This window comes from Mesocricetus auratus, unplaced genomic scaffold (assembly GCF_017639785.1).
Source record: "Mesocricetus auratus isolate SY011 unplaced genomic scaffold, BCM_Maur_2.0 Super-Scaffold_100006, whole genome shotgun sequence".
Classification (NCBI taxonomy): Eukaryota; Metazoa; Chordata; class Mammalia; order Rodentia; family Cricetidae; genus Mesocricetus; species Mesocricetus auratus.
In genome coordinates, this window is record NW_024429190.1 from 42,840,572 (window position 1) to 42,868,270 (window position 27,699).

The 27,699-nt window shown below is 42.9% G+C and overlaps 1 protein-coding gene across 1 annotated transcript; it reads left to right on the forward strand.

Moving 5' to 3' along the window:
• Window positions 1–27,356, forward strand: Pgm2 (phosphoglucomutase 2). The gene is made up of 14 exons (XM_005074408.4): window positions 1–161; window positions 3,741–3,908; window positions 4,787–4,893; window positions 6,260–6,344; window positions 8,717–8,800; window positions 8,910–9,103; window positions 11,219–11,408; window positions 12,554–12,651; window positions 13,693–13,873; window positions 14,183–14,276; window positions 16,029–16,158; window positions 17,665–17,854; window positions 21,039–21,172; window positions 26,625–27,356. Exons 1-14 carry the CDS (start codon window positions 39–41, stop codon window positions 26,725–26,727), a joined length of 1,881 nt encoding a protein of 626 aa, XP_005074465.1. The 5' UTR covers window positions 1–38; the 3' UTR covers window positions 26,728–27,356.
• The last annotated feature ends 343 nt before the right edge of the window (window positions 27,357–27,699 follow it).

Here is a 27,699-nt window from a genome sequence, read left to right on the forward strand (position 1 = left end):
TGACCCGGCCTCCTCCACTCGGTTGTGGCTGCGGCGGGATGGCGGAGGCAGTGGCGACACCGGCACCGGCACCGGCACCGGCACCAGCTCCGGGAGTCAGTGGCTCGGGCATGGACACGCGACTGGAGCAGGAGACCGCTCAGTGGCTGCGCTGGGACCGGGTGAGGGCCGATCGCGGGCTCCTGGGTTCCCGGGCACGGCGGCTTGTCTCTCGGGTAGCTGGGCCCGGCTTCCTTCCTTCCCTGCCCCGCGGCACCGGGTCTGTTCGGGAAAGGCTGTTGCGGGACGGAGACGGCTGTGTGGCCGGTGGGGCTGGTAGACAGGGTAGAGGAGCGAGCCGGCGCAGGGTGAACATAGCGGGACTGGGGCGTGGGGTAGTCCCAGCACGAAAGGGTTTCTGAGGTTCTGGGATGGGCTGAGCATCCTCATTCATCCAGAATCCTCTCTGTCCCGCCTTTCCCGGGACCCGGATCCCGGACCCCTCCACAGTCTAGAGCACCCTTCCTGACTGCATGCTTCCTAATGGGTCCCTGGTGGGGCAGGCAGACCAGGAGTTTCCCGGTGGACATTCGCCTCGCTGGCACGGTGACACGGTACTCTGGTCCCAGCTCCACCTTTTCCCTCTAGACTGTCTTATAAACAGTCAGGTGGCCAGTTCCGGACATGACTTCCTCTGCCCTCTACAAATTCTTTCCGACCTCTGCTTTCATGTTTCCCATAATGTTCCTCTTGCCTGTGTTCAGTTGACCTTGTTTCTCTTGTTGTTAGCCCCGTGTGAACTTAATGAGGTCTTCCCCATCTCCAAATTGCAACTTACTTCTCTCAAACACTTTCTCTGAACAGCCCAGTCTCTTCCTTCCTGGCTCTTTCTGGGATTGGAAGAAACAAAAGCAGCAATCCCTTACAGGTTTGTTTGTGTATTGTCTGTTGGTGTCCGGGCTGACTTCAGGAGGTGAGACCCGTGCAGACAGATTGAACCAGTGCCCAGGGGAAGGACCTAAACCGTAGTTAAAAACTCTGCTTTCAGATTCTCTGTTGTTAAACATGGAGCCCTTCGTTTTAATTTTTCACTGGCTGGTGCTGTGTTCCTGATGTTTCCTGCGTCTACAGTACCCTGTACATAGTAGGTCCCTGAAGCGTTTGTTAACTGGACAGAGATTTCAAGGCTCAGTGAGGCCATTCCGCACTCATACCTGTGTCAGCCCATCCTGTTTCCAGGATGCCAGTGCCAACTCCTTGAGGCAGTTTTTTCTTCTTCCTGGAAAGTTAACCTCAGGATGCTTAAGGGAAGGAAACTGTTTCCATTTCTGATAACTTAGTAGCTTGCATTGTGTAGATTCTTCTAATTCCTGAATTAACAAAGTATTGCTCTGTGTCCTGGGCTATTGTAGCACTTGACTAAGTATGGGAAGTAGACTAAAGCAGAGGGTAAGGACTGCTTTGCTCAGATTTTGAGATGGTTTTATCCTGTGTGGTGGACAGGTGTTATAACAGCTGCTTATGTCATGGTGCAGCTGGTGTCAGGAAGAGGCCACTGAAAATATATTGCCTAGTGACAAGTTCCAATAACTGCTATCTTCAACTAGCTCCCTGTTCCCTGTCACCTCCCCATAATGCCACTGTATTATGAATCCATCAAAGGAGTAGCCCTTTGATTCTGTCAGAGCCCATGTCTAATTATGTTTGGAAGCTACTTCAGATACCCCAGGAGTAAGCTGTATTGACCTCCTAGGCACCTCTTGATCTCATCAAGTTGAGACTCGGGCATAGTCATCACCTTCCATAAAAGAAAACCAGCAAATGTAATTACTACAGAATATGGGAATTTGTCTAGGAATGGTACCTCTGTGGGTAGAGGTGGAGGGAGATTGTCTTTTGCTCCTTTGGAGATGTTTCAGTGTTCTTTTTCCAGTCAGAGGTTGTGTGTGTGTGTGTGTGTGTGTGTGTGTGTGTGTGTGTAAGCGGGTATATGTGTGCGTATCCCTGCAGAGGCCAAAGGTTGGCATTTAGTATCGTCCTTAGTCACTCTCCACCTTGGCTTAACTGATGGAACAACCCACTCTGTTTCCATTTTCTATGTACCGCCAACATTGCTCTTCTGGGTGAACTCTGCTTCGCTTGGCTTGTTGGTGCGTGCCGGGGATGTGAGCTTGAGTCTTAAAGCTTTCTGGCAAGCACTTTACTGCCAGAGCTGATTTTAGTCATTCTCCATTAGATGCCTCTCTGGGAAGGACCCATTCATTTTTTACTGAAACTCCCACCACCTGAAAGCGCTGAAGCTGCTGGTCCCCCGCCTCCCCATGGATGGCAAGGCACCCGCCATTGCTTCTCCGCCTTATGCTTCCTGCTCCTGTCAGTTTCTATCACTCCCAGGTCTGACCTCACCTCTGCTGCTCTCTTGACTTTTCATTATCTCTCTGCTTTGTTCTCTCAGGCTGCTGAGTCTTTTCTAGATATCCAAGGTCGATTAGGACTTTTGAAATCTACATTCAGAGAAGCCCTGGATATTGGGTGTGGCCAGGAAGTCTGTGTTGTTTCATCCACTCAGCAGGTGTTGGTTGAGCTCCTTTTGTATACCAGCTCTGAGCCTTTCCTTGGGGGCATCTGACAGCTTAATGAGTAAGATTGTTCTCTGCAATTGGGCTCTGTTGTTTTTAATCAGAAGTTGGTCCAGGTTCCTGTTGAATCTGGAACAATCTGGAACCAGAGACTTGATTACAAGAAGCCAAGATTTTATTGCAACCACATTTCAAAGTTTAATTATGGGGCCTTATCTTGCCCAATGTTCATTTTAGTGAATGATGCCTAGAAGCATGTGAGTAAAGTGCTTACTCCACAGTATTCCTTCAATTCTTAATGTAGAGGTTCATGTGGAGTTAGGTAATCACTCTATTTCTCCACTCTTAACATCTCCTCTTTGCAATTGTTACGCAAAGAAAACAGGTCAATGTATGGTGGACTTAAATGATTCATGCTTATGTCTATTTGCATTAATGTAGTAAAAAAAAACCCACTAGGCTAATGGTCATCATGCAGTTTAAGCAAACCATTCAGAATATCTCTCTCTCTCTTTATCTCTCTCTCTCTCTCTCTCTCTCTGTCTCTCTCTCTCTCTCTTTCGTTTTTTGAGACGTTTCTCTGTGTAGCCTTGGCTGTCCTGGAACTCACCTTGTAGACCTGGCTGGCCTCAAACTCACAGAGATATTCTTGCCTCTGCCTCCCAAGTCCTGGGATAAAATGCTACTAAAGCCACCAGCTATTATTGGCCTGACTTAGAGTCATTGAAACTCGATCAGATACAAAAAAACACTTTGTAAAAAAACTATAAAGCAACACAAAAGTAAGGGTTTAGTTAAACTGACTGATCTACCACCCTGGGAAGTCTTTGAGGACATTAAGGAAGGAGAGGAACGCCAGAACTCAGTGTCAGGTGGAGAAAGACAAACTAATTGAAAATACTGAAAATTGTGCAAAAGAGGTTTCAGCTGGTTCTCCTTTATAGATGGGGAAACTAAGCACTCAAGCACGGGTTTGTAAGTGATGGGTCTGGGGTCTCCCTGCACATGTTAGATGTCTATTCTAAAACAGTACCTTGTTCGTTTTCTCTAAAACTGCTCTGTGTGTGTGTGTGTGTGTGTGTGTGTGTGTGTGTGTGTGTGTTCAGGAGGGAGCCTTCTTTACAGAGTTTCCATCCTTCTCCTAACCAAGCTGTGTCTCCAATAACCGTGTCTGTCTTTCAGAATCCCTTAACTTTGGAGGCAGTGAAACAGCTCATCGCTGAGGGTAATAAGGAAGAGCTACAGAAATGCTTTGGGGCCCGGATGGAGTTTGGGACAGCTGGCCTTCGAGCTCCTATGGGAGCTGGGATTTCGAGAATGAATGACTTGACCATCATCCAGACCACACAGGTACCATGGTTTGGTCATTTTTGGTTACTCCTGATGTATCTCCTGATACAGCTGATAGATTTAATTTGTTTTAATTATGGATGTTTTCGGATCTGAGGAAGTAGACCCACTGTTTAATATGTAAAATGAAGCTTATGCGGTCCTTATTTAAAAATTCATTAGTTTCCTATCCATCCAGACAGTGATGCAACAAATTTATTGAATGCCTACTGATTATCAGGCATGGTGAATTGATACAAATAAGACAGATTCCCTTGTGAAGATTTTGTCCTTATATAGACCTGTTGATTGGAGTGACAGGAGGGAATGGGAACATCTGAGTGTGCCAGCGGGAAGCTGTATTGGGCTGTATGAATGAGCTTTGACTCAAACAGTGAAACTTATTCCTGCTGTGCTCAGTCTGTTAAAGGAGAAGGTCAGTGACACCTGGTGAGGTATATATTGCCATAGCCATTTTTGGATAATCCAGTTTGTCACACTGACTCTGAGACCTTATCGTCAGGGATTTCTAGACTACAAATTAACCTTGAGTCCTTTCTCTGGTATTCAACTCTGATTTCCAGAAATGAGGAAATGTGGCTTGGGGAAGTTCTTAGAAACTTAGAACTGGGCCTCAGGAGTGTGTGTAGTTCAGAGTCCTTTGAAAACACGATGGATAGACGTTTTCTACGGGATCTGATTCCACCAGCCGCCCATTGGCGTGGTCCTTAGATACTCTACTCTAAAGTGACTGACTCACTGATGCTGGAATGCTTCCCATGAGACACACAGATGCTCAGGGCTGAGCACCTTTCAGGAAAGTAGGAAAATATAATTTTGGGCTGATTTTTATGTCATATATATGAAATATGTGCTTTTAACTCCTGGGCTATTTTCAGGGATTTTGCAGGTACCTGGAAAAGCAGTTCAGTGACCTGAAGCAGAGGGGCGTGGTGGTCAGCTTTGACGCTAGAGCTGACCCTGCCAGTGGAGGCAGCAGCAGGAGGTATTCAGGTTTTTGAGGGGCTTTGGGGATGGAACCCAGAGACATTTTTCAGAAAAGGATTTCTTCATAATTTCTTTCATATTTTTATTTTTAATCATCATTTCAACAATTCGACTTTACAAAAACACTTTTAAATTATGTGGATATGTGTGCATGTACATGTGGATATGGGTATGAGGGTGCAGGTGCTCACAGAGGCCAAAGGTGTTAGATCCCCTGTAGTTACAGGCCCTTACAAGCCTCTGTAGGAACAGAAGGGAGAGCTGGGCATGGTGACATGTGCCTTTAATCCCAGGACTCAGAGACAGAGGAAGGTGGATCTCTGAGTTCAAGGGTAGCCTGGTCTATAAAGCTAGTTCAAGGACAACTGGGGCTACAAACACAAAAACAAAAATGTGGATTCTTAATCACCGAAAACCATCTTTGATTTTTTTGTTTTGTTTTAATAACTTGACTTTAAAAACATAATTGCTTAGCTATTAAAAATAATGGTTTAGGCTAGGCCTTTAATCCCAGCACTCAGAATTGGTCCCCACTATCCAACAAGACTGGTCCTAAGACAAGCTCAACCTCCAAAACCCAAAGGTGCACAAATCACATATAAACAAGGCACACAGTTTGGGTAAAACCTGTGTACAATTTCTCATGCACTCTTTCATCTGTTCAATTTGGAGACTAGACCTCACTACATAACTCATACTGGAACTGAATTTGTGACTCTCTCATCTCTAAGTGCTGGGGTCACAGTCAGACACCACCAGGCCTGGCTCTCGTATCCTGTAAACCACCTCATCGTATGATCTCACAACGGCTGGACTGTTCTTTGTAGAGAGGCCTTCCCTATGCATTGTAAGGGTGTTTGGTAGCACCTCTGGCCTCTACCCATTAACTTCCATTAATTGCCATTAGCACATGCCCCCTCCCAAGCGTGACAACTGACACCGCCTTCACATCAGACAACTTGTAAGGGACAGATGCGCCCATGCAAGAGTTCCTGAGCTGGGCTGAGACAGATAGTGTTGAAAGACTTTAATGCAGGCTAGCTTACATGCTCAGTGGCCTTGGACATGTGGCTAGGTGACCTATGAGGCCTTTATCCTAGACAAGGTGGCATGAAAGGACTCCAGCTGTCCTCAGCTCTGGTGTTCTGTGCCAGTGTGAACATTATAAAAGACATCCTCCTCCTGTCACCACCGCGTGCCGTCTAAAGGTGTGGTGGAAGGGGCCAGAGCTGTAACTGTTATACTGAGTGTGCTGGCCTAGTGCGCATGCGCACATACAGCGCCCTCCCCCTCTTGCTTGCTCATTGTTTCTCACGGCTGCCTGCAGCCCTGACCACGCCTCTATCCTGTTTCCTCACTTCTAGGTTTGCACGGCTGGCTGCGACTGCATTTATCAGCCAGGGGGTTCCTGTGCATCTCTTCTCTGATATAACTCCCACCCCATTTGTGGTAAGTAAACATTTCCTTTCCAACTTCTTGTCACAGGACCTGGGGTGGGACTCTGAGTTTTAGGGGCTGTGGTGCTGTTAGGCTCCGGTTGTTTTGGTGACAAGACAATTCCTTGGGCTAACTCCTCTCTGTAAGGCAGTTTCACCCACATCCTAGTAATGTGCTTCTGATGTGCACATTTTCATTCCAAATTGATTTTTTGCTAAGTTTAATAAGGGTTTGGGGCTATACCTCAGCGATAGCACAGGCAGGGGCAGGGGCTCTAGCTCCACCACTAAAGGAAAGACAAGGTATCATTTTATTTTGTTTGACTTACGCCTTAGTTTGGGTTTCCATTGCTGTGAAAAGGCACCGTGACCATGGCAAGTTTTATAAAGTGAAACACTTAACTTGGTGGCTTACTTACAGTTCAGAGGCTTAGTTTATTATCGTCATGGCAGGAAGCAAGGCAACATTGAGGCAGATGTGGTGCTGGAGAAAGTTCTTGCATCTTGACTCACAGGCAACAGGAAGTGAACTGAGACACTGGGCGTGACTTGAGCATATGAGACCTCAAAGCCCACTTCTACACTTCCTCCAACAAGATCACACCTACTCCAACAAGGCTACACTTCCTAATAGTTGCACTCACTTTGAGGGTCATTTTCTTTCAAACCATCACAAATTCTATGACAAATTAGCAAAATGCTCATATTTTTTTTTAACTGGTAGGTAGTTCTTCACTGCAATTATCACATTTAGGATATCTCTTGAGTCTAAGTCTCTCAACAATTGTATTACTGTGTCTTTGAACAAGTTGGTGTACCAGCTTTAAATATGAATGGTCCATTCCAAATGTTATTCCTGGCTAGAGTGTTATTGACTCCTTCACAAACAGAAGCGAAACAAAAGCCACTAGGGACTATGGCAGATGCTGCTTTTCAGCAGACCTAACTGTTAAGAGCTGAACCTGATGATGAGAGTGTGTTTTTATAACATCTGATTAATGTGGTCCCTCTCACTGGGTAGGAATTCCAGTGTGTTGACCAGAAGGAAGGGTTGATGGCCCAGTGAACTGAGAACAACCACAGTCTGTGGGTGTTGATAACCTAGTATGCAATTAGCATCACAATTCTGTGTAGCTCGGGTTTAATCATTTGAAGGAAATATTGTATCATATCCCAGTATCCTACTTGTATTCTGTACAATCGGAGTGTCAGTAGTTAGTGTACTACAGGAGAGCTGAATGAATGTGTCCCACTGTTCCACACCATAGAGTGGTTCTGCCACTTTCTTTGAAATAGGGTCCTTGTTAGCCCCGAACTGTAGGATAGCCTGACCTTGAACTTACAGTGATCCTCCTGCCTCTGCCTTCTAGGTACTGGAATTTCAGACATAAGCCACCATACGTGGTTAATTCTGCCCATTTCTCCATACCAGGACACACCCCCAAGGAATGTTAACATAACTTCCTAGGAGAAAATTATAGTGGAAGGTAGAGAGGATCAGATGGTTTGAATCTCAGGTTGCCTATGTAGAAATCTCATTGGTAGCTGGGCTTAGTATGAGTCTAGTCCCTTCCTCCATTTTGGCACGAAGTCTTGTAAGGGTGGGAACTGGTTTGAAATGTCAGGGCCAGATGTCAAGCCTGGAGTGAGAGATGAAGTATCTGCCTGAGTGCATACTCCATCGTCTCTGCTTTTTCTTAGTGAGTAACGAAACTGAGGGCAAAGGGAATGAGTGCAGAGGGTAGACAATGCTTCAGCTTCCTTCTTGAGCAAAAGCTGTGAACAAATGCAGAATGGAGGCTTGGTCCATCTCTGTCTTCAAAGAGTTTCTAGCTCTGCAAAGGAGAAGTCAGAAGGAGGGGACACCTAGGAGCTTGCCTGTTTCCTGGGGATGAACATTCTGGAACTTTGGGCAGCCAGTCAGTTTCTAGAATGGTAAGATTATAATAGTCTCCTCTTAGCCACAGGCAAAGTATTCCATGATAGGGGAAGCCGCAGACAATATAAATGTTTGTGCAGCTTGTGGCCTACAGTTTGTGCCAATGATTGTTTAATTTATGGGTTAGGGATATAAAGGACTATCGGCAGTAATAATAATAAAACAGAACAGTTGTAGTGGTGTCCTGGCATGAAGTTATATGAGTGTGGGCCCCTCAGAGAGAGTTAAGACAGATACTCATCTTCCTGGACCATGAGTAACTGAAACAGAGCAGAGAAAAACCACTGATGATGGGGTGCTGGATGTTGCTTGAATGGGACGCAGGACGCTGAATGGTGTGTTATGATATTGGGGTAATAAAGAGGGAAGAGGGCATCCAAGCCATGTATGCTAGTTATTTCCATTCAGTCTAATCTCTGTTAAGAACTGTCTCCTGCTCTGTCTAGCCTTACACAGTGTCACATCTGAAGCTCTGTGCTGGGATCATGATCACTGCCTCACACAATCCGAAGCAGGACAATGGCTATAAGGTACATTCTCTCCCCACACAGTGCTCTTACAAAGAACCAGTTCCCTGTGCTGTTTGGGAGCCAGTGCTCTGCACCCTGAACCTGCTAAATGCATCCCTGGCTGTTCTAGGTCTACTGGGACAATGGAGCTCAGATCATCTCTCCACATGATCGAGGCATTTCTCAAGCTATTGAAGAAAATCTAGAGCCCTGGCCGAAGGCTTGGGATGAGTCTTTGATTGACAGCAGTTCCCTTCTTCACAACCCCAGCACTTCCATCAGTCATGACTACTTTGAAGACCTGAAAAAATACTGTTTTCACAGGTAACTGGATTGTGGCTTCACTTCAGCTAATATGATTCAGCCCGATTCTATGACTTTGGTTTTGCCCCCTGTACTTGGTGCACACATGGTAGCTACATGTGTAAGGGTCAATAGCGGAGCTGGAATTAATAATAAATCTTCATGACTTTGCCAGCTGCATGGAGCCTGTCTTCACCCCTCAAAATTGTTATTCTAGTATGCAAACAGCACAGGTGGCTTTATTTACAAAGCAGGTGGCCAGCTCATGAGTCACAGTTTGAAGTGCTCTGTGTGTGTGTGTGTGTGTTTTATATATGTGTGTGTGTGTTTTAGGGCTGAGGATATGGTTCAGTGCTGCATACATGTGATGACTTGAGTTCCAATTCCCAGTACCCAAGTGTGGTCATACAATGCTACTGAGCCCATTTGCTCACAATCAGGTGCTGAGCAGGGTGGCTGTCCTATTGTTCTCCAGGAGGATTTAGGTTCCACTACTCCTCATTGTCCATCGGCAATAAAATGAATGCCTACATTGTCTGGTGCTGTATTTGTTAGACAGACTGGGCCTGACAGTTCCAGTGCAGAGTAGAGACTCCAATCCCATCTGAAGGGTGAGCACTGAAGATGGAGGTGTCTGTCCTGCCAGGTCTTGCCACCCTTCAGCCCCAAATAAACAGACAGACACTATATTAATTATAAAATCATTGGCCGATGGCTAGGGCTTCTTACTGGCTAGCTCACTCTTAATTATTAACCCTTAACTACTAATCTATGAATTTCAACATGGCCTTATCTTACCTATACACCTGGTGCATTCTATCTTCCTGGTCTCTACATGGTGTCTCTTCACCATGCCTCTCTGCCCCTCTGCCCATCATTCTCATTGTCCTCAGCCCCATCTATCTTCCTGCCTTTACTGGCCAATCAGTGTTTTATTCATCAACCAATAAGAGAAACATATATAAAGAAGAACATCCCCCATCAGATCACACTGACTAACGGGTCTTCCTGGGCCACGGGATACAGATCTGAGTTCCCAGGTCATTGAATTTTATTTTTCTCTACAAAAGGAATCTCTAAAACTGTGGTTATCACTGGGTGGTGGTAGTATACACCTTTAATACAGCACTTGGGAGGCAGAGGCAGGTGAATCTCTATGAGTTCAAGGCCAGCCTGGTCTACAGAGCTACTGAGAAACTCTGACTGGAAAAAAAAAATGTGGTTATCATTTCCCTCTCATTGGTAGGTAATGCAAACAAGATACATCTGTGAGCTTTCCCACTGCCCCTCCCTTTTAGTTTCACAAAGATAGAGTTGACACTGAAATAAGTAGCATGAGAACCAACAACTGCGTGCATGTTCACATGCATGTGTGTGTGTGCAAAAACTTCTTGAATAATATATAATGTATGTAACATATATATAATATATAATGTATATACATTTCCAAAGTGAAGGTGGTCAGCAAACTGCTGTCCAAGTATATTAGAGTAGTTGACACCCACACTTACAGCCTGTGGTAGTGACATAGGACCCATGTCTGACCCTGTGCTCAGCATTATCAAATTTATCATCCTCCCCACCCCCACTTGTTAGATGAGAGTAATATCTCATGTTCACTTACATTCCCTAATTATGAAAAACTTTTTTCAAATTTATTTGATGTATGTATGTTTTTTCTACTAATTTGCTTGTCTGTTGTCTTTAGAAAGTTTCTTTATTTGGAAAACAGTCTTGTTTATTTCAAGTGTCTATTTTTCCATTATTACTTTTGGAAATTTTTATTGAAACTTTAACAATTTTGTTGATATTTGGTTGTCCTTTAATTTTTGGTTTCTGGGTTTTATTCATACTTGAAAAGACTCTATACCAAGATTGTAAGGGGGACAGTCTGTTCTTTGGGATTTTGTGTTTGCGTTTTGTGGTGTTGACTCTTTCCCAAGTCATTGGTCCTTTTTGAATCTGTGCGGAGGATGTAGCTGAGGTCTCTCTGAAGGGCTCACAGCTACCCCGTCAGCATACTTCAGAGATGTTGTCTTACAGTCTGAAGAGCCCAGCGCTTATATTTTCTGAACCCTCCCCCCCCCCGAGAGCCTTGTTCATACCCTTTGTGTCTTCCGCTTTGTCTCCCTCCAGGGGTGTGAACAGGGACAGCGGTATGAAGTTTGTGCACACTTCTGTCCATGGTGTGGGCCACGAGTTTGTGCAGCTGGCGTTCAAGGCCTTTGACCTCGCTCCTCCTGAAGCTGTTCCTGAACAGAAAGATCCGGATCCTGAGTTTCCAACCGTCAAATACCCAAATCCTGAGGAGGGTAAAGGTGTCTTGGTAACCTACTTTTATTAAATAATGGACTCTACCTGTTATACCCTAAACCAGTGGTTCTCAGCCTGTGGGTCACAACCCCTTTGGGGTCAAATGACCCTTTCACAGGGGTCACTTAAGCTCATGGGGCAAAGATATTTACATTATGATTCATAACATTAACAAAATCACAGTTAGGAAGTTGCAATGAAAATATTTTATAGTTGGGAGGTCACCACAGCGTGGGGTTCTATATTCAAGGGTCACAGCATTAGGAAGGTTGAGAACCACTGCCCTAAAGCTATCAAGTACATTATGTTTTTGTTGTGCTGAAAAAAAATGAGTTATATCTCTGGAAATATGTATGTTGGATGGTCATTAATTTCTTACAGGAACTTTCAAATGATATCTAACAAGAGGATATGTGAGCTAAAATCTAAATTATTCCTTAAGTTAAATTAAAAAAGAAAGTATTTACTTTTACTTTATGTGAATTGGTGTTTTTCCTGCATGAGTGTTTATGTGAGGGTTTTGGATGCCCCTGGAACTGGAGTTACAGGCAGTTATGAGCTGTCATGTGGGTGCTGGGAATTGAAGCTGGGTCCTGGAAGAGCAGCCAGTGCTCTTAACCACAGAGCCACCTCTCCTGCCCAAATTTAATTAAATTTTAATTGATAGTTCATATATTGCCAAGAAGTAATGATGATAGATTGGAGTTCATATATTGCCAAGAAGTAATGATGATAGATTGGAGAGGGTTCTTCATATTTTAAATTTTATTATTTATTGTTAATATTATTGACAGTATAGCTCACATACCATTCTGAGAGATTAGATAATTGTGACACTGAGAGAGCTGGTTTGGTCTGGTTTGTGTGGCCAAACACACACAGTGCCTAGAAATACCAGTCCAGCTACAGGTTGCCACAGATCTGTATGGTCACATGGTAGGGATGGGCTGTATATCTGAACTCTCATCATCTGACCTCCAACTTAGGAAGATAAAATAAAATCTGACTATGCAAAACCAGCTTCAGAAAAAAAAAGCAGGAAACAAAACAGTAACAATAACAAAAACCCTGCAGCTCCAATTTTGGTGAAATCCTTTTTACCTCATAAGACCACGCGTTTTCCTTAAATAATCTTTTCTCTTCTGTACTTGCTTTCAGACATTATCTTTTGCCTTGGCTGACAAGATCAAGGCCAAAATTATCTTAGCCAATGACCCAGATGCGGACAGACTTGCTGTGGCTGAAAAGCAAGACAGGTGAAGTTAACTTTGTTTATGTATGTCATAAAAAATAAACAGAAAGCCATCTTTAGAAATAACATGTTTCTGGGGAGGTTAAGTCCACACAGGATTTTTCTGTGTAATCCTATTTGCTTTTACAACAAAACCTCTTTAACAGGACAATCTGCTAAGCCTAAGGGCAGGGGATCATGTCCTTGATTTGAGCAAAGCAAGCCAGTGCTTGCTGAGAATTGAAGTGACTCTTTGTGACCCCTCATGTTATAACTGAACTTAATATGTGAAGGTCCCCATTCTTTTCTTTTCATGGTGCTGGCTCTGCAGTTCATTTTATGCCAGTGGATTTGATAAAGCACTGGACGTTGAGGACATTGTTGAATTTAGGGTGAACAGACAGATGTTGACATAATGCTTAAGGCAAGTATGACCATGTCGTTTTTGCAAAGGATAATATCAGAGTGTCTGGTACATTTTCAAACTACAGCCTTCGTCAAAGATGGAAATGCAGGCATCCTGTGTCCTCTTTAGCATGCTAGCTGTAGACCATCTTCAAAGACATTAATGTTTGTCTGGAAGAATTGGCTTGATATGTGGAAGCTGCTTGGACATTTGTGATGTGGCAGGTCCATTTCAGTGCAGTTATTTAAAGACAGGAAGCAGGTTTACCGAAAGCATGCCGAGCTTTGAAGCATTTATCTATTTATTCTTTATCAATAAAAAAATCAGGAGTCAGATATTGGGGTAAAAGCCTGAATGATCAGAGAAGCTGCGGAGAAGACACCATTGACTTCATATCTCTTCCGGTCTTCCATCCAAAAGGGCTGACAGCCTCTCTCAGTCCCCACCTTTCTACTTCCTGTCTCCTATCTGTTCTCAGTCCTCCAAAATATCTATGGTTAATTGTGGTCAGCTAGTGGCTATCTCTGCCCTCTGACTTAAAGCAAACTTTATTATCAGAATGGGATCAAAATGTCACACAACAGAGCTTCATTTGCCCAGCTCCAGGGACTTCTGTGCCTTCTGGAAGGCTGCTAAAACAAAGGGTCCATTTCCTTGTAGTGGTGAGTGGAGAGTGTTCTCAGGCAATGAGCTGGGGGCCCTGCTGGGATGGTGGCTCTTCACTTCCTGGAAAGAAAACAACCGTGATCGCAGTGCCCTCAAAGACACATACATGTTGTCCAGCACCGTCTCCTCCAAGATCTTGCGGGCCATCGCCTTGAAGGAGGGCTTTCATTTTGAGGTAAGATGTTCATGTAACTTTCACTTCCCTGTTTCCTAAGACAATTTTTTTCCCAGTCATGTTTTTCTTTTATATTTTGAGACAGGGTTTCATATGGCCCAGGCTGGACTTGAACTTCATAAGTCAAGAATGACCTTGAACTTCTTATCCTCCCGCCTCCACCTTCCTTTTGCTAGGATTACAAGCACACACCACCACGCCCAGTATGTGATACTGGGGATTGAACCCAGGTCTAGACAAGCACTCTACCCATGAAGATGCATCCCCAGCACCAAAGTATTTCTTTTCTCTTTTGGGTTATCCCTTTAGGAAACATTAACTGGCTTCAAATGGATGGGAAACAGAACCAAACAGCTAGTAGACCAGGGGAAGACGGTCCTATTTGCATTTGAAGAAGCTATCGGTAAGAAGAAAACACACACACACACACACACACACACACACACACACACACACACACGAGAGAAAGATTTGAATGTGAGCTCAAAGGGCACCAGTGAAATGGAAGCAGACAGTTTACCTTTCTTCTATTACTTGGGTCAAGGGTTGAACTACTCCAAAATTGGAATCCTACATCTTTTTAACAAAAAAGAATAGCATGCAAATAATTGGGCCATCCACACATACCTGATGGTGCTGACACTCTGCACAGGGCTGTCAGCAGTGCAAGAACCCACACATTTGTGGAGCTCATTGTTAGGTTCTTAAACCTGGGCCAAGACCTGGCCACTAAGTTCTCCCAGCATCTTTCAGTCCCTACCTGTTACTGGTTCCATCCCCTGCTCCCTACCCTAAACCTCTGCAGTCCAGGGACTGGGCTACCCTTCTCCAAGTTTCCCTTTCCTGTATCTTGGTTACCCTCCTCTTTTGTCTACCCTTTACTTTCTGGCTCCACCCTCTGACCCCAGCCCTATCTCTTTACATGGCCTGGCCCAGCGCTATGTTCACTCTGGCTCTAGCTATGTTCTCCCTCATATCTACAATAAACCTTCTCCTCCACCATACCTAGGAGCACTCATATCCTTTCTTTCTTTCTTTTTTTTTTTTTTTATTCACTGGTAAAGTCCACCCTCTTCCAAAAGTCTACTAAGGTTGTGCGCTGAGTCTGCCCAGGGAGTAGAAGGCAGCTATGTGGTCTCCTGTCCTCATGGTCATGGTCATTGGAAAGTTTAACCAGAATTAGTGAAAAGCCCTTATCCTCAACTGTCAATCAGTGTATGTAAAAGTGGAAAGGAAAGCTGGGTGTGGACATAGGCCATTCTGTTGTTTTTGCAAGCACTGGCTTAGCTGTTAGCTTAGTAAACTCACTGACTTTATGCTCTGTGTATGTGTCAAAGCAGAGGGACACTTGCTCAGCCAGCTCATTGCCGAGGACTAGCACAGCTGCTGCCTCTCCGGAAGTCACAGTTTCAGAGTTGTCTTTCTATGGTTTTTGTTAAGGAGACATTGTTCACCAAGTACTATTTGTAGGTGTTACTTGGGGACTCTGAAATATGATAGTGACCTTAGCCTCCAGCAGCTCCAATTAGTAACCACACCAAAGAGGGTCTGGGCCAACTGCCAAGATGAATCATGTAACTACGGAGAACCACCAGGTTTCCAAGAAACAGTGTAGGTAGATAGTGACTGAAACAGGTAGAACTAACTTCATCTGACCTAGAGCTGTGATGCTGAGTCTAGTCAGTGAACAGCTTTGCCAGCAGGGGAAATCTCCACATAAGCCATCAACACAGATTGCTCAAGCTACTATGTTCAAGACACTGGGTTAAACTGTTTTGTTTTTGAGACAGGATCTTATGTAACCCAGACTGGCCTCGAACTCTATAGCCATGGATAACATGTCCTGATTTCCTGCCTCCATCTCCCAAGCACTAGCGTGCATCCCATGCTCAGCTCAGTGTAAGCTGATCACACTTTGGGCCACTGGGGTCTCTCACCCAGGACCTTCTATGTGTAGAGCAGATAGGATAAGCACCACATTATGGAAGCGTATTCATACGTAAATTTCCAAACACAGACATAAATGAAAAACCTGTGTCTGTTCCAGGCTAGACTCTTAACATGTAGTAGCCAGCAGGCCCGTACTCATGTGGCCTGTTGTAGTGCGGTAACAGAATCCACTCCTAAGGCTGTGTGTCTCCTGCTTCATCTGCAGGATATATGTGCTGTCCCTTTGTGCTGGACAAGGATGGAGTCAGTGCAGCTGTCATAAGCGCAGAGCTGGCGAGCTTTCTAGCAACCAAGAATCTGTCTTTGTCTCAGCAGCTGAAGGCCATCTATGTGGAGTAAGTGTCTATGACGGTGGTTCTCAACCTTCCTGATGCTGGGACCCTTGAATACACTTCCACGTCTTGTGATGACCCCCAACCATAAAATTATTTCATTGCCACTTCATAACTCTAATTTCACGACTGTTATGAATCATAATGTAAATATCTGATATACAGGATATCTGATAGGTGGCCACCAAAGGAGTCGTGACCCACAGCTGAGAATCACTGGCCTATAGTCTATTGAAGGTTTGATGGTCATATTTCAAGTGCTCTTACTTTGGTGACGTGTTCTGATCCTTATGAAAACCAAGATCACCTTTTCCTTTTGCTGTGTCACCACTAGTTAGTAACGGCCATTTGCAGTTGCCTGGATTCTAACTCATGAGAACGTTGCACAAATGGCTTGATTGAAGGGTGTGACTTTAAATAGTCAATGTCATAAAAAGATTAAATGGGTCTATACTGGGATCAGTCTTTGTAGCAAGTACTGAACTGTGCCTGTGTTGCAAAAGCTGTAAAAGCTGTAACCCAGTGCTGCATGGCTGTGTCCCGGGGACCATAACTTACCTAAACTGCCGATCTAGAGTAGATCACTGATTCATATTCTCACTCCGTATGCATGTTGTTCAGGGAACAACCTCAGCTTTTGTTCCTTTAGGTGGTGACTATCTTATTGATACTGTCCTGTCTTAACCTGAAGTTTGACAAGCAGGCATGGCTGGCTGGCCATCAAACTCCAGAGATCTGCCTGTGTCTGTCTCCCTAGTCCTGGAACCACAAGCATACACCTCCGTGCCCATCTTTTTTTATTTGGGTTCTGGGGATTACTCAGGTCCTCGTGCTTGGAAGGCAAGGACTTCACTGACTGTGCTATGTCTTCTACCCTGGACCTCTTTTTCATTTTCTTTTTAAGTCTATTCACTTTGATTTTATGTGTGTGGGTGTTTTGACTGCATGTGTCTGTGCACCATGGGTGTGCTTGGTGCCCACAGAGGCCAGAAGAGATCATTGGATTCCCTGAAACTAGTGTTGCTGATGGGTATGAATCACCATGAGGATGCTGAGAATTGAATCTGGGTCCTCTGGAAGAGCAGCTAATGCTCTTAATCACTGAGCCGTCTCTACAGCCCCTTTTCTTTTTCTTTTTGTATTTTATTATGTACGTATGTATGTATGTCGTATGCATGTGGGTGGGTACACACATGGTGCCATCTAGTGATACTGTTCTGCCTCATGTGTTCTCTGACGAATGGAGGTCAGAGGACAACTGAGAGGAATTGCTTCCTTCCTCTACTTTGTGCGTTCTGGGGATCTACTCGGGTCATCAGGCTTGGCAGCAAGTACCCTCACCCAATGAACCATCTTGCCGGACCCAACCTCTTTTTTAACACTAGATTATTCTTCTGAAGCTGGTTAGGACTACCTGTTTCACTTATTTTAGAATGTGCTAGCTGCATATAATGTACAGAATTTTTGTGGCTTAGTTTGCTTAAATTTGTGGGTTTTTTTTTCTTATAGGTATGGCTATCATATTACCAAAGCTTCATATTTTATCTGCCATGATCAAGGCACCATTCAAAAATTATTCGAAAACCTGAGAAACTATAATGGGAAAAATGGTTATCCCAAAACATGTGGCAGATTTGAAATCTCTGCTATCAGGGACCTTACAACCGGCTATGATGACAGCCAGCCTGATAAAAAAGCTGTAAGTGATGTTCACTTTAATCAACTAATTTATTTTGTGTTTACCATTTCTGCAACTTGAACAGATCCATTTACTCACATGGTTGGTTGAAGCTGACTTGGGGCACCTAAGTGTTATTGTAATAAAATACCTGGAAAATGAGGGCTGGTGGTATGTAGCTTGGGGGTGGCTCCTTGCCTACCATGTACAAGGCCCCAGGTTAGAACCCTAGCATTGAAAAAAATAATAAATAAGATAAGCTATGTTGAAAAACTAGGAATCATGGGCTAGAAATTCAGGTGACCTCACAAGCCATTTGGTGATAAATGACATCCAAAGCCACCCTTTCACATGCAAGGAAATTGTGACTCAGAAGGGCGGTGACTGGTGATGGTCCAGGTAGAGTTGAAGCCTTTTGTCTCTGGACCCAAGTTTCCCTCTTCGTCAGCACATGCCACTCCAGAGAGTGTCTGAGTCACACAGGGTTTGTGACTAGCTGGGTACGATGACATCAGGACCAGCAGAAGGCTGAGTCTGAGGCCAGCCTGGGCTGTATCGTAACATCCTGTCACAAGCAAACAAACAGTGCTGAAGGCCACCCTGGGGGTTTTCCTTGAGTAGGTCTGAGATAGGGACAAAGAATTGGCACATCTAGTGAGGTTCAAAGTGACTAGATGCTGGTCCACTCTGGGAGAGCCACTTGCTTTCTGACTGACCTTGTTCTCTGACTGCATGTGGCCTATTGACTGTAAGGCCCATGCATGTTTGCTTTAGGATCTCTCTTAGAGCCAGAGGTAGCAGAAGTATAGGGCTGGCTGTGACCAGTTAGGAGGAGGGCAGGAATAGCCTGATGAGATATGTCTCCCTTGATACTCTCCTTTTTGTGTTTTGTTTTAAAGTTTTCATATGAACACATATTTATAAGAGATAAATTACATTAAACAGATTATGGTGACATATGACACCTTATCGCCATACTGAAACAACCAACTTTCCTTTCAATTGTTTCTCCTGGTATGTACCATAAAACTTCTTCCTCTGCATGGAGACAAAGAATCCACGCATGCACTTCCTACATTGAGTAGTCCTGTCCTCGTGAATCACATCTGCTCCTCTATCCAGTGAAGAGTGGAGTCAATGTGTGATACCTACAAGGACGTTAACACTGTAGTCATCATTTCTTTACATCCAATCTTGTTCCCTCAATGAGAAAATTTCTCTCTAAACTCAATGTTCTGAAATTGTACAGTGTGTTGGTTATCGTTTCTCTTTGTGCAGTGTTGTGGTTACTTATTAGATGTGTCAGACTTTCTGGTACTGCAACAAAATGACCGAGAGAAGCACCTTAAACAATGAAAGGTTTATTGGGACTCACTGTTTTGCTCAGAGCCCACATGGCTCCATTGGTTGAAATCTGGCAGTGAGTGTTGAAATCTGGCAGAGAGGGGCACAGTAGAAGGAAGCTGCTCACTTTACTTGTTACAGACAAGAAGCAGGAAGAATACAGCAAGGTGCCAGGGCCAAGTTAAACCTTCAAAGACAGGCTCCCAGAGACCCACTTCCTCCAAGGAGTCCCCACCTTCTACAGTTCCACACCTTCTCAGAACTCTACTAAAACTCTGCATGAAACCATTGACTGGGTCAGGTCCTTATCCTCTAACTTCATCTGGAAGTTCCCTCGCAGACAATCCAGAGTGTGCTGTGTGGTTTTCCTAGTCTTACTCCAATCAAGTCAACCCTCACAGTGGGTCTTCTGGTCTACTGCATCATTTCCTTTGGATCTCAGTTTCCTTGGTGATATGTCAAGGAAGAGCGATGGTTGTCTGTTTTCTTGAGGAGTTCTGAGGTAGATGCTGGATCTCCAGGACTGATACTTCCTTCTCTCTTTGTTTCTTCTTGTCCTGCTTTACTCCTTTTTTGAGAGGTTTTCTCAACTTTTAACTTTTAGTGTTCCTGTTGACTGTTAATTTCAAGTCTTATTCTAATTTTTTTCAGAATGACATCCTATTGCTATTTTTGTATACTGTAGCTTTCTAAAGATTCTTTTTAAAGACAAAAATTATTTTTCATTAATTTTTCCTATTAGTTTTGGGTTTATTTACCCACTGTACTAGGGATACCGAGGGAACTAGGGGTCCCTTGGTATCCTTTGCATACTTAGCTGGTTGTAAGGTCTGTGTGTGCATGCAAATGACCTTATGCACTCCGGGAGTCTTAAGTAGCAAGATAACTGTTCTAAGATTGATCTTCATTTTAGAGCTATTGGGCTGGTTCAGAGCCTAACCCTAACTGGTTTCCTAAGGGATGTAAATTGGCTTGTCAAGGTCCTAGAGTGTATGTGGTTAAGGTCTGGAATATCTCACTGTGTCATTATACCCTACATTCCATGCATGGTGCCTGGTAATGCCATAAGCATTCCTTAAAGGCCAAGAAGAGCTGGACCCCCTGACGCCAGAGGCTAGAAGGGACTGTCTTAGAGCATCTGGTAGCTTCTTTTCAATCCTGTTTCTATGTTTCACCCTGTCTCACATGGACCCTTGGCATACCTGGCACCTCTAATTCTTGAACCCAACTGGACTTCTACAGAGTAGTGTCTGTTTCTGGTTTCTGTATCCCTCTCGGGTACTGGGACCCCACGATCACATGTTTCATCCTACCATTTCTAAATCTTTATCTGTTTCCTGTCTTACATGATTGAGTGACCTCCGCGTCGTGTTAGCCTCTCTTTCGTCTTTGCCCTTGTGTTTATGTTTATACCTATGAAAACACAGCTACTGTTAACTTTAGTGATGTTCTGAAGTTAACATCTATAAATACATGTCAGCTTTGTATCAGAAAAAAACAAACATACACACACACACACAAAAAAAACCTCCTCATGAACCTTTTTTTGCCAGAGTTTCAGTTTGCAACATTGAGGTATGATTGAATTTTCTGAAGTACATTACTAAGCTGAAATAAAGTGTTTTACTTTGAACAAAACCTTGATAACTTCTAATAAATTTATGGGAAGTAGAAAGCTGGTCTGTGAAGTTACTTAATGTCCCCTCATTACTAGGATTGCATTCTCTGACTTTCCGGGGAATGTCCTTGTAGCCAATGTGCTCTTCTGGTATGAATTTTCTTGCTTACTTGAGACGGCATTCACTGGGTCAGAATAGCGTGTTACTGTCTAAGTGTGTGACATGTACCAATTATTCTCCAGATTCTTCCTATCAGCAAGAGCAGCCAAATGATCACCTTCACCTTTGCTAATGGAGGTGTGGCCACCATGCGGACCAGCGGAACAGAGCCCAAAATCAAGTACTATGCAGAGCTGTGTGCCCCCCCTGGCAACAGGTATGGCGTGATGGTAGCTGCAGTGTCTTATTCCTGAGATGTCCTAGTTCTGATCAAGTGTTAAGTAAAAAAATTCTCTTGTGTAGCTTAGTTAGAAACTGTGCTGATATCATGTTATTAAAGACTACTGAAAAATTAAAAAATGAGCTGGCATGGTGGCACGTGCCTTTAATCCCAGCCCTCAGGAGGCAGAGGCAGGCAGATCTTTGAGTTTGAGGCCAGCCTGGTCTACAGAGTGAGTTCCAGGACAGCCAGGGCTACACAGAGAAATTCTGTCTAGAAAAAACAAAATTTAAAAAAATAAAATAAATTTAAAATTTTTTTAGAAGAGGAGTGAGAGGCTTAACAGTGACTCTTAGACTTGGCTACCCATCTGAGGAGTTTTCCAAACCTGATGCCTAGAGCTCACCAGGAAGTGCTGGTTTTTAGTTATAATGGAGTATGACCTAGGAGTCAAGGGTTTTTAGTTATAATGGAGTATGACCTAGGAGTCAAGGGTTTTTAGTTATAATGGAGTATGACCTAGGAGTCAAGGGTTTTTAGTTATAATGGAGTATGACCTAGGAGTCAAGGGTTTTTTGTTCTTGTCTCTTTGGTTTGTTTTTGTTTCCTTTTAAGATTTTCTTTTCTTTTTCTAATTATGTATATGGAGGAAGGAGCAGACTGTGCCCTTGAGTGCAGGTGCCCTTGGAGGCCAGAGGCATGGAATCGGGGAGCTGGAGTTACAGACAGTTGTGAGCTGCCCTGCGTGGGTACTGGAAACTACATTCTGACCCTCTGCTAGAGTCATACACACATAATTTTTTTTTTAAATTAAAACACACATACCAAACAGATAGCCTTTTGAGGGGCTGGAGAGCTGGCTCAGTGGTTAAGATCACTTGCTGCTCTTCCAGAAAACCTGAGTTTGGATTCCAACACCCATGTCTGTATCATTCTTGCTCATCTGGTTGGCAGGGCCACTCCAGGGTCATAAGCCTGTGGCCTCAGGAACATAGTTTGAATTGGGAACCATTGTGTTCTTTTGAGCTTGAAAGCCCGTGGTGCATATCCTTGGCACATGTAAAGGCCATAACCATAGCTCGTTAGTACTCAGTGGCTGGCATTTATTTGACCAGGATGTGGTTGAGGGTGGTGATGTTGCTTTTAAAGGTGATGTAGCCAATGCTCTGGTAGAAACTATACATAAAGTCATGTATGCAGTTTAGAATGTCACCAAGCACGTTTCAAAAGCTTCAAAAGAGACAGATGAGGTGAATTCCAGTGTGTACATCCCCAAATACTATCACTGCAATATATAATCCATGCCAAAAAAAATAGTAGCGAAATATCTTCCATTGTCTTTTAAAGACTTTTAAGCACCCAAATCCACACTAAGCATATTCACACAGCATATCTCAATTCGAATGGTACATTTTTATGGAAGTATTAGTTTTAAATTTTTGAGTAAAATTTCAACCTGCAGGCAAACAAATAGCAGCTCATTTTTTTTTTTAAAGAATTCTAGGTTGCCAGTATCCCATTACTAGTGTCCAGGTATCAGTGTTTCTGTATGACTAAGTAATAAGCTATTTGCACGGCATTGAGGCAGGTTTTTCCATGGGCATCTCTGTGGCTTCATCCCCACCTACCATATTTTGTTGTATCATTCTTCCAAGAGCCCTTTCTTTTTTACTGTCCCGTGACATGTACATAATGTTTCATAGTAGTTTTCATTATAATAATAATACTATTTAAAATGGCAAGCTCTATGCTATTTATACTTTTGAGTGGCTTTTTAGAATAGAATCCATTGTAGACATATATAAACTGGAGAGCTTTTAAAAACTGTCCTTGTGTTAAAATCATTGAAAGGTGGCTCCTCTTTATTAAAGGGACATTAGGTTCTAGGGTGGACATACTGTCACAGTTCAAAGGGGCATCAGCCTACTAACATGCAACAGCAATAAAAAAAACACAGCTAAGATAGGCTTAAATATTAATAGACTTCATACCATACATTTCATTTATTAATAGAATTATCTAACCTATGAATTAGTTAGTATCAAAAAGCCTTTCAGGTCTAGGTCCTGCTATTTAAAAACCGTTTTATTGGGAAAATGTCTTTTCCAACTTTTCATTTCTAAAAACTTTTAGACATAGAAATATTGAAATTATAATTTGCTGAACCCTTATGTTCTTCATCTAATCCATGAGTTGGCAAGTATGTATGAGAGAAATAGCAAATGTCTTAGTATTTGCAGGCTTTACGGTTCTGTGACAGCTACTCAGTTCTCCTGTTGAAGTGTAGAAACAACCATATATGTATCAATGAATGGGCATAGTCTGTATCCCAATAAAACTTTATTCACAAAAACAGATAATGAAGCATAGAACAAGCCCAATATAGCCTCCACCACTACTGGTATTTTGTGGTTATGTCTCTCCTCAATGATATTTTATTCTTCTTTTATGACAAGTTATAGACCTGGTGATACTTCCTTCCTAAGTACTTGATTGTACACCACCTAAGAACAAGAGAGCCCAGTGCTGTTATTTCCTAGTTGTTTCAAACGGGAGCATCAGAGAAGCAGAGTCAGTGGACTGTGTGTAAAGGGAGATTATTGGTGGGAGAGGGCTCTCATGACAGTAGGCAGGCAGGCTGGAGTTCTTGGGCACGGGGTGAAGTTGCAGATGTAGATTAAATTTTGAATCTTATCCATCCAGGTCACCAAGGGTAATTGCCTCCATTTAAAGTAAACCATTTGTAAGTGGCTGTCACATCTCCAAATCCTTTCACAGCAATGCCAAATGAATATTTGAATAACCAGGGATTGTCTCTAAGCTTAGCCTGGTCAATATGAATTCAGATTTGCTCTGAAGTCCTCAAAATAGCTGCTTTTTCCCCAACTCAGAATTGCATTGAGAAATTGGATCACTTCTGTTGTCATTTATTCTACACTGATTTTTGTCATGGTTAGAGACAGACCTGATTATGAGAGACACTTCAGTATCCATTTCCATAAAGTGATCCGCTGAATTTAAACTTAGAAAATCAAGGATTCCTTACCCAAGTTTACATAGCCAGGCAGTGTGTCCTTGTTTTTAAAATGTTATTCAACAGTGTCACACTTTGAGGGTCAAAATAGGTCATTTAGGATTAAAATGGGGAATCATAAGATGAAACTTTATTTTTAGTAATCATTACATCACTAAATCCTACAGAGTGGTAGGAGTGCCCACATTAAACTGTACACCTTGAGAACATTAACTCAAAGAGCGAAGGAATTAATACATAGATGTGTCATGTTGAGGACTAAAAGATTTATAAGAAAGTTAGTAATTGGCAAATTCATGGAGCCTGAGTTCTATGCTTTTGCTTTTAACTAATTATGACCATATATGCCTTACTGGGAGTTATTTTCTTCCAAGTACATTTGTGGGAGACAAAGACCAGTGTAATTTGCATGCATGTATGAGTCATAATTACTGTATATGTTGTTGATAGGAATAAAAATAATTATAATGATAGCACTTTTCATTGAGGCCAGGTTCTGGGCTAATTCCTATGTACAGTATATCTCACTATGTACAATAACTCTGGAAAAGGTGAAGTCTTTATACCAGATTTACAGATGAAGCATATGTGTCTTAGAGAGCCCAAGCCACATAACTAATAGAGCCAGAATTAATGTCTGCAATAAAATCAGTTGCCTTTGTTATACTATTGCTAGTTGCAATATCAAAATGATCTTAACTGATTGCAGGAATTGTCTCCTTTCCGATAAACTGCATGTTAAGTGTTGCAGGTGGCCAAGAAGGAAGTAATAGAAAGTGTGCAAAGTGTTAATTTCCAAACTCAGCTGTGTGCTGCCTCACATTAGACTCTATAAGCTGCTAGAAATCCATTCCCCTGGGAGCTAGGCTTAGGTATTGTTTACATTCACGGACCTGGTGTACCCAAATAAAAGCTTCCTACGGGTTTCAAAACTTGGCTGTCTTAAAGGGATTAGTTGCCCTATATTTTTGTTTATCCTTTAGTTGTGGTTCTTTTTGGTTTGTTTGTTTTTAGTTTCCTTTCGTTTTGGTGGTGGTGGCGGTAGAGCAATACAGATCCAACACTGTGGCTCTCATTTCCTACCTCTTATAGAAATAAGTTGGGGCAAAGACAAAGACCATCACCCCAACTGATGTGACTGCCAGGGCAAATCCGACCCTTGATCACGAGGGTGCCTTCAGAAGAGCACGCACAGGGAGGCCAGAAGTGTGACTGCCTTCTCCCCCTTGGCTGGAGTCTGGCTAGTTTTAAAGAATGGGCACAAAGGAAAGGGGAAAGGGCTCTCTGCTTAATTCACTTCAGTAGACCTTCGTGTAAACATGGGTCTTACAGCATGGGTGGGGCATTAAAATATTTGCAGACAGGTTTTATAAGGTAGGGATAGTGAAAAGATTTGCATTCCTTGTTAAACACAGGTTTTATAGTATCTGATAGACTTATTAATGTTTCTTGCACCGTGAAGAGGCTTCTGTGACCCGAAGACAAACAGCGTCAGGGACAGCTGCAGGGAGGCCCTAGGGCTTCACGGAGTTGAGCAGGCTTTGAAGCACGAGGGAAGCCTGGAACGTTTGCTCTGTGGTGTTAGATGCAGGCATGGTAGATTCCTGGGGATGCTAGCAGCAAAACTGTGGTTCTTTAAAATTCTTAGAAGAACAAAAAGGAATTTTGTTTATTCCTTGGATTGGAAAACCTTTAGGGAAAATAATGCATATTGCCTCCTGGGATTTTTTTTCCTCCTAAGTCAACAAATGTGTTCCCACGAAGAACTTCATGGAGATTTGTGCTTTTCTGAATTCTGCCCTTTTGCAGTTTAGTTTCAGTCTCACTGGGTCCATGAAGGGAGCATTTTAAAATACAGTAGGAAGGGGCTAGAGAGATGGTTCAGTTATTAAAATGTGAATTGTTCTTACAGAAGACCCTAGTTCTTTTCCTAACACCAGTGTTGGAGAACTCACAACCACCTGTAACTCCAGCCCCACAGGCAACTGCATTCAGATGCACACGTGCACATAATTAAAAACTAAATCCTTAAAGTGCACTCAATACGTGTTTTAAATTTTTAATTTTGCTCTGAGGCTGGGAGTAGTGGCTCAGACATGTAACCCCCAATCCCAGTGCTCAGGAGGCTGAGGTAGGAGGACTGTTGTGATCACAAAGACTGCCTGGGAAACATAATAAGATCCTGATCTCAAAGCCAAATCAAGGCGGGCATGCCGTGCTAATGCATGCTTAGCCTCTGGGAGGCAGAAGCAGGGGGGTCTCTGTGAATTTGAGATCAGCCTATTCTACATGGTGAGTTTGAGGTGCATAGTGACTTAGTGAGACTGTCTCAAAAAAGCATCAAATATGCGTACTTGTTTTGCATTGGAATAACCCACTAATCTGAATTTTCCCCTTCCCCCTTATATTTTTCAGTGATCTGGAGCAGCTGACAAAGGAACTAGATGAGCTAGTCAGTGCCATTGAAGAAAACTTTTTCCAGCCGCAAAAATACAACCTGCAACCAAAATCAGAATGAAATATTGAAGCATTGGATATGATTACATTTACCTCCTATTAAGTTGAACTATTTTTTTTTTTCTTTCTTGGTTTTGATTTCTTGAGACGGGGTTTCTCTGTGTAACAACCCTGACTGTCCTGGAACTCACTCTGTAGTGAGTAAGGCTGGCCTTGAATATGCAGAGATCTTCCTGCCTCTGCCTTCAGAGTGCTGGGTTTAACTTGATTTTCAAAGCAATATTCTTGTGAGTGCCAAGTGATTCAGATAATCACCACAAGTATTTACATATTTTTAACAGCTTTACCTTCCTTGGGGTTTTATATTTTTGGGCCCAAAAGTAAATGAAGAAAACATGACCAAACCCAACAAAGTAACATTTCTGTGGAAATGTTAAGTCTGGGCATTATCTGAATTTTTTAGATAAAGATTTTTTTAATTCAAAAAGTAGATTGTAAATAATATGCCTTACTTTGCATATACATGTCTTTTGTGTAATTCTTTGTATGTGTAGTTGAGATAGACAGAAAGCCAATACAGTTCATCAAGTTCCAGACTGTTGTGTCTAGGACATCTGCTTTATAAAAATATTTATATCTATGTTTCTGTCAGTTACTTATATAGTACAATAAACAAACCAAATGAGCTAATAAGGCTTTTTTTTTTTTAAACCCTTAAGAAAAAAAATAAACTTAACTACTGTAAATTCCCTGGAGGAAAAAATGAATCCACCCATGTTGGAAATTTTACTGGACTGAATACCTGATTTGAATCTTGTTTGTGGAGAGTTAGAATGTCATAAATACAGTACCGAGTTATACTGGGCGAGCTTTACTTCTCTCCATAGCCCTTCGCATCCTTTGTTTGGTTTGGCATGGTAGAGAGGTTGAGACAGGTCTCATTGTTGTGTAGCCCTGGTTGTTCTAGAACTGGCTATGTTAAGGAAGCCACCTCCAGACTCTCAAATAGAGTCACCTGCCTTTGCCTCCCAAG